The sequence below is a fragment of the Neoarius graeffei genome, chromosome 26 (assembly GCF_027579695.1).
Source record: "Neoarius graeffei isolate fNeoGra1 chromosome 26, fNeoGra1.pri, whole genome shotgun sequence".
In the NCBI taxonomy this organism is placed as follows: domain Eukaryota; kingdom Metazoa; phylum Chordata; class Actinopteri; order Siluriformes; family Ariidae; genus Neoarius; species Neoarius graeffei.
The window spans coordinates 36,140,720-36,152,656 of record NC_083594.1 but is presented as its reverse complement, the minus strand read 5'-3'; the positions used below and the strand labels follow the sequence as shown (position 1 = coordinate 36,152,656).

Sequence of the window (11,937 nt, the reverse complement as noted above, 5' to 3'; positions counted from 1 at the left end):
CCAGGAGCCTTTGCTTAGAAAAACGATAGCAGCTAGACTGTAATGCCACGCCCCTCACAGGGTGGCAGTACTGAGCAATACAGTTGCAAACAGCCAACAAGAACCCAACTGAGCAGACAAGTTGAAATGGAAGCAGGACGAACACTTCTAGACGGAAAGTTTCAATTTAAAATATTAAAAGATGGCTCGGTAGATAAAACTAAAGTAATTTGCACTTACTGTCGATGTGAACTTAGTTACCATCGGAGCACATCCAGTTTGAAATATCATTTGATGGCCAAACACACCGGTGATTCAAATTCGACGCCTCCTCCGCGCCAAAACCAGGCAACAATGGATGGGTTTCGACACAGGCACATGGATGCTGCAACTAAAAACAAGCTAACTGCAGCCATAGCTAAATGGGTGGCTACTGCATGCAGGCCCGTTAGCATTGTGGATGATGAGGGTCTGACCGAGATAATTCGCATCGCATCCAACGACTGGACCTACGAAACTCCTTCCAGAGCTACTATCACGAGCCGCATAGAAACTTTGTATGAAATAGAGAAGTCCCAGCTACAACAGGCATTGGGGCAGACAGACATAGTCGCGCTAACAGGAGATTATTGGACGTCACTCAGTAATGAGAACTACCTCGGGGTCACAGCACATTATTTCACTCCACAGTGGGAACTTCAGTCCCATGCTTTGACTGTTATGAAGACAGAAGAGAGGCACTTCGCTGATACCGTTGCTGAGCACTTTATGAAAGTAGCCAGAGAGTGGAACATCGAAAAAAAAGTTGTCTCACTGACCACAGATAGTGCACGCAATATGATGGCAGCGGCCAGAGAGCTCCCCTTTGAACACATGCCGTGCGTCGTACACAGTATGCACCGTGCAATCACGGTTTCTCTGCATAACAGCCCATTCGATAGTGCATTGGCAAAATGCCGAAAACTTGTGGGACACTTCAAGCACAGCCCAGCGACTGCCCTGGAGCTCGAGCAGCAACAAATTGCACACAAGCAGAAAAAAGAAGCGCTCACGCAGGAGGTGGCAACAAGATGGAATAGTAACCTTGAAATGATTAAGCGTGTCAACCGGAATGTTGAACCTCTGAGAGGGGCACTGGCCTTAAACTCAACCAAAGTCACCATCCCAACAGCAATTGAGCTGGAGAAAACAAAGAAGCTCGAAGCTGCATTGGAGCATTGCAGGTAATTAATTTTATATGTCTCAGTATGACCTCTCTCCCTTCTACTGCTGCAAATGTAGGCTGTCTGGTGTGTGTGTGCGTGTGTGTGTGTGTGTGTGTGTGTGTCCCACACACTATTGTAAATGTAGGGTGTATGTGTGTGATCCCTCTTCTGTCCCCCTCTATCACTGTAACTGATTCTGGTGCCTGTATGTGTGTGACAGAGAATTACGACATTAAAGAGCTTTTGTACATTGTTGCAGATATGTGTCTGATCTTCTGGGAGGAGAGAAGTTTGTTTCTTGCTCAGTGGTGCTGCCAGCATTATGTCACCTGTCCCGAGTGATGGACATCACCGAGGACGACCCAGCGTACATGATCAAGTTCAAGGAAACCTTTTCAGCAGATATGGGAGATCGCAAGGAGAAGTTAAACATCACATGGCTCAGGGTTGCAACAGCACTCGACCCAAGGTAAGATATCCATGCTACATTCTTCTCAGTATTTTGTTTGTCTTAAATACCAAGTGTCTGAGCAAACCTGACCGGGTTCTCGTGTGGGATTCCATCCACGCCTTGCTCCAGGAGCTGGGGAAGGAGCGTCAAGCAGAACGGGATAACAAAAGCACACCCGAGCCAGAGAAGAAGAAGCCAGCTCTCATGTTAACACAAGAATCTTCCTCGGATGAAGAGGAGGACCATGTGGACTGGTCTATTGAGCGCTACAAGTCAGAACCTATGATTGGCATTGAGGACTCTCCCCAGGAATGGTGGTCCACACATGAAGCTTCACACAGTGAGATGGCCTCCCTTGCACGCAAGTACTTAGTAACGCCTGCCACTTCAGTACCATGTGAACGATTGTTTTCACTGTCTGGACATGTTGTTCAGAAAAAACGAGCTTCCCTGTTGTCAGAAAATGTCAACAGGCTTGTCTGTTTGAGTAACTGGCTGAAAGACAAAAAGTAGGCCATTAGTTGGCTCACCTGTTATATACCTGTTACATGATGTTCATGTTCAAGATTCAAGAGGCTGAGTTGGTAAGCCTTTGTGAAAAATTGCAGCAGTAGGGCTGTACTGCTCCACTCAAAGGACACTTTTCATTTTGTATCAGCCTTTTTAAGGGGCTGCTTTTGTGCCTACATATTTTTTTTTTTGTTATCTGTATTTTTTTCTTCTTTTATGGCAAATACTTCTCTTCAAAAGAAACTGAGTAAAGTGAAACATTTTTTTATTTTCAGTGATATGCACTTTATTTTCAACCCTTGGTTTTCTCATATAATATGGAAGTTATGGATGTCAGTGGCTGTGACGTGTTATGCTCTGCAATAAAAAAAAAAAAAATTGATACAAAGCAAGCCCATTCACTTTTTTTATGCTGATAAGAGAATTACAATGGTTTTTCATGTGACAAAAATGTGCGATTAAATTGCGATTAATCGCGAGTTAACTATGACAGTCGCGACATTAATCGCGATTAAATATTTTAATCGCTTGACAGCACTAATTAGTATCTGAGGAATCCATCTTCGTCATCCAAGATGGCGCCGCGGATGGTTGCCTCGGTACTTCACTCTCTCGTACTTTCTATGTTTTTGTGTATTTGTTGTGTTTTTTGCGCTCCTTCGCTTGTCACATACTCCAGAGAAGAACTTATAAACACTGGAATAAACACCAGTAAAGTTTTTTCATTGGTCTTCATTGATCCGGAAAGTTTTCCAGAGCTACTTGTTGGAGGAGCAGCAGCTCTCTATGGATTACGCCGAGAAAGCCGGAGACACCAAGGGAAGCGAGTCGGCGCGCTCATCAGGCTGAGGCAGCGGGGGTTTTGCACTGCGCTCCCGTCTATTCACCTGGCTAACGTCTGCTCTCTGGCCAACAAGATGGACAAACTGCTGCTCCTCAACTCAATTAACATGGATTTTAACAGATCTGCTGCCTTGTGCTTCACCGAAACCTGGCTCGGTGAGCACATCCCGGACACTTCTCTCCACCTGCCTGGATTTCACCTGCACTCAGCGGACCACGAAACGGAGCTCACGGGGAAAACGAGGGGAGGCAGAATCTGCTTTTACATTAACGAAGGTTGGTGTACTGATGTCACAGTTCTGAACAAATCATGCAGTCCTTATCTGGAGTCACTATTCATAAACTGCAAACCGTTTTATGCTCTGCGACAGTTTTCCTCGTTTATTCTGGTTGGAGTCTACATCCCCCCTCAGGCGTGTATTAATGAGGCATTATAACACCTGGCTGACCAGATAAACAATGTGGAGAAAAAACACCCGGACTCTTTGCTCATTGTTTTGGGGGACTTTAACAGAGCAAACCTCAGCTATGAACTGCCAAAATATAAACAGCACATTAAATGTCCCACCAGGGACACTAACACTCTGGACCATTGTTACACTGTTTTAAAGGACTCATACCACTCTGTCCCCCATGCAGCCTTGGGACTATCTGATCACTGTATGGTTCATCTTATCCCGACCTACAGGCAGAAGCTGAAATCTGCTAAGCCTGTAGTTAAGACAGTGAGGAGATGGTCTGATGAAGCCAAAGTGGAACTACAAGCCTGCTTTGACTGCACTGATTGGAGTGTTTTTGAGGCTGCAGCCTTAGACCTGCATGAACTGACTGATACTGTGACATCTTACATCAGTTTTTGTGAGGATATGTGTGTGCCTACCAAAACCTTCCGCATATACAACAATAAACCCTGGTTCACTGCAAAACTCAGGCAACTTCATCAGAACAAAGAAGAGGCCTACAAAAGTGGAGACGGAGTTCTGTATAATCAGACCAGAAACACACTGACACTCACTACGTTTACATGCACATAGAGAGAATCGAATTTCTGCCGTTGCTCGACTGAAATCGAAGTTCAAAATGCCATGTATACACCTTCATTCGGCTGAAATTGAACCGAACTTGATTTCTCGGAATCGAGCTACACGACCTAGTTTATGCGATTTCTGCCGAGCTACTTTGAGCATGTATACCCTATCGAGCTAGTTGTCGAGCTACTTCCGGAAGTGACGAGTGACGAGACCACAAGCGGGAAACACAACAGCCTCGGTCGGCATGACAACGAATCATGACAACGGCATGAATCTTTTCTTTTTGTGGCATTGTTTGCACTGTTAAAATTTAGCTCACTTACTGTATCACCAAATACATCTGTACAGCTGTTGCATAGCTGTGAATTGTGTATATAAACAAGTCATTGTATTTGTGTGTATATATATGTCCAACATCTGAAGAATGTCAATAAAAACAAAACAATTGAACTTTTTGTGTGTTTATTAAGACATAAGTTAAATTGTAAGCAAAAAAAATATTTTTTTGTAAGCAAAAAATGGACTTTAGAAAAATATTATTGTGCAAAATAAGTTGTCTTACAAAACAGTGGTCTGCGCCAGACAGTTTGTAGCCATAGTCTGTTAGAGCAAGCCTAACAGCTTGAACACGGAACTCTAGTGTTGCCAGATTGGGGGTTTTAAGTGCATTTTAGCGGATTTGAACTTGTTTTGGGCTGGAAAACGTCAGCAGTATCTGGCAACACTATAGCTCTTCTTCATGACGACAACCGGAAGTGTACCAACACGATGGGGCGTGCAGCGCCACGTGTGGCTCGGGTGCACAATGCACCTTGCACAATAGCCTGATTTCACTTGTGCATGTAGGATTGGATTTCTCTGGCACCCCTGCTGGGACCCTTTGCTCGATTACCAACAGCAGCTCGATTTGGACGTGCATGTAAACGTAGTCACTGGAGGTGAAAGCAGCTAAGAGGAGCTATGCTGATAAGATTAAAAACAGCCTTTCAGCAAACGATCTGACATCAGTGTGGAGAAACCTGCAGAACATTACTAACTATAGGAGACCATCCACCAAAACTGCAGTGAACCATCAACTGGCTGACGAGCTGAATGCGTTTTACTGCAGATTCGACACATTCACACCTCTCCCCCCTTCAGTCATTAAAGACCCATTTATGCCCCCTGCCATTCTGCCACCCCCACCTCTGACCCCCCACCAGCACTCGAGATCTGTGAAGAGGATGTCTGTCAGCTTTTCCACAGACAGAAGATCAGGAAGGCACCTGGCCCAGATGGTGTGTCACCCTCTTGTCTGAAGGGCTGTGCTGACCAGCTGGCTCCCATCTTCACCCACATCTTTAATAGATCCCTGGAGCTGTGTGAAGTCCCCTTATGCTTCAAACACTCCACAATAATCCTGGTTCCTAAGAAAACCAATATCACAGGACTGAATGACTACAGGCCTGTTGCCCTCACATCTGTAGTCATGAAGTCCTTCGAGAGATTGGTGTTGTCATACCTGAAGGACATCACAGACCCCCTGCTGGACCCCCTGCAGTTTGCCTACTGGGCAAATAGGTCAGTAGATGATGCAATAAATATGGGTCTACACTACATCCTGCAACACCTTGACACTGCAGGGACGTACGCCAGGATCCTGTTTGTGGACTTCAGTTCGGCATTCAACACCATCGTTCCAGACATCCCCCACACCAAGCTCACCCAGCTCACTGTGCCCTCCTCCACCTGTCAGTGGATTATAAACTTCCTGACTGACTGGAAGCAGCAGGTGAGGATGGGGAGCATCATATCCAGCACTTGGACTATCAGCACTGGTGCCCCCCAAGGGTGTGTGCTCTCCCCACTGCTCTTCTCCCTTTATACCAATGACTGCACCTCAAGAGACCCGTCTGTTAAACTCCTGAAATTTGCGGATGATACAACGGTCATCGGCCTCATCCGAGATGGTGACGAGTCTGCATACAGACAGGAGGTTGAATGGCTGGTCTGGTGGTGCGGTCAGAACAATCTGGAACTGAACACGCTCAAAACTGTGGAGATGACAGTGGACTTTAGGAGGAGCCCCCCCACTCTGCTGCCCATCACCATCACCAACAACACTCACTACGTTTACATGCACATAGAGAGAATCGAATTTCTGCCGTTGCTCGACTGAAATCGAAGTTCAAAATGCCATGTATACACCTTAATTTGGCTGAAATTGAACCAAACTTGATTTCTCGGAATCGAGCTACACGACCTAGTTTATGCGATTTCTGCCGAGCTACTTTGTGCATGTATACCCTATCGAGCTAGCTGTCGAGCTACTTCTGGAAGTGACGAGTGACGAGACCACAAGCGGGAAACACAACAGCCTCGGTCGGCATGACAACAGTAGTAGTGAGCAGCAGAAGAGGTCAGGAGGAACAAACGAAGAAGAGAAAATGGCGATGTAGAGCTCTCTGAAGTGTGGGTGGAGCACAGAGGACGGCAGGACAAAGCTTCTGGTACTAATAGGCTTTATTGTCAGACTTTTCAGTTTAACAGCCTACTTTTATTCTTGAGAGGCGCGCGCGCACACACACACACACAGCGTGCGTGCGTGTGTGTTCTAGTCCCGGGATGAGCTGTCCCCTCTGCGCTCCCTCTGCCTCCTTAAATAGGGCGCGGTTACTGGGAAGACACACAAACACAGGTTAATTACCGTCAGGTGTACCGTCGTTCTGCCACTCACCATCCCTGGCTCCGCCCTCCTGTCACAGACCGGCGCTTGACCACGCCCCCACTGCCACAGGCAAGCAGAAACGTACACTTCTGGAGCAATGAGGAGACAGAGTTCATGCTCATTCAGCTTAAGGAGTTGAATATATTAAAATTCATGGACGGGAGAAAAACGCGCAATGGAGAATACAGAACTGATAACTTTGTTTACACTCTTGAATAGCTCTTCATGACGACAACCGGAAGTGTACCAACACGATGGGGCGTGTAGCGCCACCTGTGGCTCGGGTGCACAATGCACCTCACACAATAGCCCGATTGTGTGCATGTAGGATTGGATTTCTCTGGCACCCTGCTGGGACCTTCAGCTCGATTACCGACAGCAGCTCGATTTGGATGTGCATGTAAACGTAGTCACTGTGACTGCTGTTGAAAGCTTCAGGTTTCTGGGTTCCACAATCTCTCGGGACTTGAAGTGGGAGACCAACACAGTCACCATCATCAAAAAGGCTCAGCAGAGGTTGTACTTTCTGCGCCAGCTCAGGAAGCTCAACCTGCCTAAGGAGCTACTGACACAATTCTACTCTGCCATCATTCAGTCTGTTCTTTGCTCTTCCATCACTGTTTGGTTTGGATCGGTCACCAAACAGGAGAAGAACAGACTGCAACAGACAATAAGGTCTGCAGAGAAAATTATTGGTGTCAACCTGCCCTCCATCCAAGACCTATACTTGTCCAGAGTCAGGAAACGGGCAGGTAACATCTCTGCGGACCCATCACACCCTGGTCACAATTTGTTTAATCTTCTCCCCTCAGGGAGGCGATATAGATCACTGTATGCAAAAACAACCAGACACAAGAATAGTTTTTTCCCTCAGGCTGTCTCTGTGATGAACAGCTAAAATCCAGATTCATATATCAGTAATATCACTTGCAAAATATCTGCACACTCATACTGTCATTCTGTGCTCACTGTTACTTATATTTATACTTATTTATATTTACTATTTCATCTTTGCACTATGCACCATATTGCACCAAAAGGGAAAATCCTTTCTGTGATGAACAGCTAAAATCCAGATTCATATATCAGTAATATTACTTGTAAAATATCTGCACACTCATACTGTCATTCTGTGCACACTGTATACTTTATATGTATATTTCATACTTGACTTACTTGGATTACTTACACTATGCACCTATTGCACCATTTTTTTTTGTTTGTTTTGTGTATATGCTTTTTATCTGTTTTGTACTATGAGAGCTAAGTGAAACCGGAGTCAAATTCCTCGTGTGTGTCCACATACCTGGCAATAAAAGTGATTCTGATCTGATTCTGAATCCGAAGAATCTCCAGTAAATCCGAATGAAGAGGCCATTGCAACCACTCTCGCCTGTTGAGTCTGGCTTTGATCTATAGCTGTCAAAGGCCTCGGCCTTAAAACTGGTTAACGCTGTGACGTCACGCACTCAGGGCTGGCTGGCTCAGCGGGGCAGCTCGAATGCCAACTTTGGAGTCCGTTTTAACTCTCAAAAATATTTTTTTTAGTCCCATTTATGCAGCATACAAGAATCAAGGATGGAGATACTATCCACTCAGAAATGTATTTAAAAATAAAGGTTCTGTGTATCTCCTTTGAAGTCATTGTCCTGCTGGAACATGAACCTTCATCCCAGTCTCAAACCTCTGGCTGATTCAAACAGGTTTTCCTCCAGAATTGCCATGTATTTAGTGCCATCCATCTTTCCTTCAGTCCTGACCAGCTTTCCTGTCCCTGCAGAAGAAAAATATCCCCACAGCATGATGCTGCCAACCCCATGCTTCACTGTAGGAATGGTGTTCTCAGGGTGATGGGTTTGCGCCAAATATGGCATTTCCCAAGATGGCCAAAAAGATCAATTTTAGTCTCATTTGACCAGAGAATCTTCTTCCATGTGTTTGGGGAGTCTGCCACATGCTGTTGGACAAACTCCAAACATGTTTTCTTAAGCGATGACTTTTTTCTGGTTACTCTTCCATAAAGCCCCACTCTGTGGAGTGTGTGGCTTAAAGTGGTCCTATGGACAGATACTCCCATCTCCACTGTGGATCTTTGCAGCTCCTTTAGTGTTATCTGTGGTGTCTTTGTTGCATCTCTGATTAATGCCCTCCTTGCCCAGTGTGTGAGTTTTGGTGGGCAGCCTTTTCTTGTCAGGTTTGTAGTGGTGCCATATTCTTTCCATTTTCCTATAATGGAGTTAATGGTACTCCCTAGGATATTCAAAGTTTGGGATAATTTTTTTTAGAACCCAACCCTGATCTATACTTCTCCACAACTTCGTCTCTGACCTGTTTGGAGTGCTCCTTGGTTTTCATGTTGTTTGCTTAGTATTGCAGAGTCAGGGTCCTTCCAGAACAGGTTGATTTATACAGACATTGTGACTGATCACATGAAACTCTGATTGCATGTAGGTGGATCTTAATTAACTAATTATGTGAACTGGTTAGACCAGCTCTTAGTTAGGGGTTTCATACAAAAGGGGGTGAATACCTATATACACACTCCAGATTTCTGTTTTTTTTCCATCTTATTTGTGACATAGTAAAAGAATTTTCCCTTTTAAAGCAGTAGGCATGTTGTGTAAACCAAGTGCTGCTAACCCCCCCAAAATCCATTTTAATTCCAGTTTGTAATGCAACAAACCAGAACAAACACAAAAGGAGATGAATACTTTTGCAAGACACTAGATATTTTAAAAGTAAATCTTAAGTTCATTTTTTCAGTGCATGTTTTTCTAGTCTTCAACTGTCCAGTTTTGATGAGACTGTGCTCACTGTAGCCTCAGTTTTCTGTTGTGGCTGACAGAGGTGGAACCCAACATGGTCATCTGCTGTTGTGGCCAGTGTTGTGCAGTGTGAGTTACTGTAGCCTTTGTCAGCTCAGACCAGTCTGACTAGTCACTGTTGACCTCTCTCAACAAGAAAACTTTTCCATCCATAGAACTTCCCCTCACTGGATGTTTATTGCAGCATTAAGAATAAACTCTATAGAGATTGGTGTGTGTGTATGCGTGTGAGTGAATATCCCAGATCAATAGTTATACAACCCTGATTCCAAAAAAGTTGGGACAAAGTACAAATTGTAAATAAAAACGGAATGCAATGATGTGGAAGTTTCAAAATTCCATATTTTATTCAGAATAGAACATAGATGACATATCAAATGTTTAAACTGAAAATCTCATCTCATTATCTCTAGCCGCTTTATCCTGTTCTACACGGTTGCAGGCAAGCTGGAGCCTATCCCAGCTGACTACGGGCGAAAGGCGGGGTACACCCTGGACAAGTCACCAGGTCATCACAGGACTGACACATAGACACAGACAACCATTCACACCTACGGTCAATTTAGAGTCACCAGTTAACCTAACCTGCATGTCTTTGGACTGTGGGGGAAACCGGAGCACCTGCACGGGGAGAACATGCAAACTCCACACAGAAAGGCCCTCACCGGCCACAGGGCTCGAACCCGGATCTTCTTGCTGTGAGGCGACAGCACTAACCACTACACCACCGTGCCGCCCTAAACTGAAAATATATAATTTAAAGAGAAAAAGGTGATTTTTAATTTCATGACAACACATCTCAAAAAATTTGGGACAAGGCCATGTTTACCACTGTGAGACATCCCCTTTTCTCTTTACAAGTCTGTAAACGTCTGGGGACTGAGGAGACAAGTTGCTCAAGTTTAGGGTTAGGAATGTTAACCCATTCTTGTCTAATGTAGGATTCTAGTTGCTCAACTGTCAGGTCTTTTTTGTCGTATCTTCCGTTTGATGATGTGCCAAATGTTTTCTATGGGTGAAAGATCCGGACTGCAGGCTGGCCAGTTCAGTACCCGGACCCTTCTTCTACGCAGCCATGATGCTGTAATTGATGCAGTATGTGGTTTGGCATTGTCATGTTGGAAAATGCAAGGTCTTCCCTGAAAGAGACATCGTCTGGATGGGAGCATATGTTGCTCTAGAACCTGGATATACCTTTCAGCATTAATGGTGTCTTTCCAGATGTGTAAGCTGCCCATGCCACACGCACTAATACAACCCCATACCATCAGAGATGCAGGCTTCTGAACCGAGCGCTGATAACAACTTGGGTCGTCCTTCTCCTCTTTAGTCCGAATGACACAGCATCCCTGATTTCCATAAAGAACTTCAAATTGTGATTCGTCTGACCACAGTCCATTTTAAATGAGCCTTGGCCAAGAGATGATGTCTGCGCTTCTGGATCATGTTTAGATACGGCTTCTTCTTTGAACTATAGAGTTTTAGCTGGCAACGGTGGATGGCATGGTGAATTGTGTTCACAGATAATGTTCTCTGGAAATATTCCTGAGCCCATTTTGTGATTTCCAATACAGAAGCATGCCTGTATGTGATGCAGTCCCGTCTAAGGGCCCGAAGATCACGGGCACCCAGTATGGTTTTCCAGCCTTGACCCTTACGCGCAGAGATTCTTCCAGATTCTCTGAATCTTTTGATGATATGCACTGTAGATATGTTCAAACTCTTTGCAATTTTACACTGTCAAACTCCTTTCTGATATTGCTCCACTATTTGTCGGTGCAGAATTAGGGGGATTGGTAATCCTCTTCCCATCTTTACTTCTGAGAGCCGCTGCCACTCCAAGATGCTCTTTTTATACCCAGTCATGTTAATGACCTATTGCCAACTGACCTAATGAGTTGCAATTTGGTCCTCCAGCTGTTCCTTTTTTGTACCTTTAACTTTTCCAGCCTCTTATTGCCCCTGTCCCAACTTTTTTGAGATGTGTTGCTGTCATGAAATTTCAAATGAGCCAATATTTGGCATGAAATTTCAGAACGTCTCACTGTCGACATTTGATATTGTATTCACAATAGAACATAAACATATCAGTTTTTGAGATTTGTAAATTATTGCATTCCGTTTTTATTTACAATTTGTACTTTGTCCCGACTTTTTTTGGAATTGGGGTTGTAAAAAAAACTCAAACCTTCCACTCATGTCATGGTTAAAATCACATCTCTCCCCATGACAGCTGCTCCGAACATTACCTGAAACTGCTGGCCCATACCTGCATGATTTTGCACACTGCAAATATGACTCATTAAATAATGCATCAGTAAGGTGTACACATTTTCCTAATAAACTGTCCAGTGAATGTATTTTATGTATAAAATAGTAATATACA

The 11,937-nt window shown here is 44.5% G+C and overlaps 1 protein-coding gene across 1 annotated transcript; it reads left to right on the top strand.

Moving 5' to 3' along the window:
* Positions 1–357: 357 nt before the first annotated feature.
* LOC132874204 (E3 SUMO-protein ligase ZBED1-like) lies at positions 358–2,148 on the top strand. Its single transcript, XM_060910194.1, has 3 exons — positions 358–1,202; positions 1,444–1,630; positions 1,708–2,148. Exons 1-3 carry the CDS (start codon positions 358–360, stop codon positions 2,146–2,148), a joined length of 1,473 nt encoding a protein of 490 aa, XP_060766177.1.
* Positions 2,149–11,937: the final 9,789 nt, after the last annotated feature.

What these genes read in the sequence shown, in the direction of transcription:
- LOC132874204 (XM_060910194.1), top strand. Translation starts at nt 358, where the DNA reads ATGGATGCTGCAACTAAAAACAAGCTAACTGCAGCCATAGCTAAATGG. An exon ending in GCTGCATTGGAGCATTGCAG is followed by an intron (nt 1,203 to 1,443) that starts GTAATTAATTTT and finishes ACATTGTTGCAG; the next exon opens with ATATGTGTCTGATCTTCTGG. An exon ending in TAAACATCACATGGCTCAGG is followed by an intron (nt 1,631 to 1,707) that starts GTTGCAACAGCA and finishes TTAAATACCAAG; the next exon opens with TGTCTGAGCAAACCTGACCG.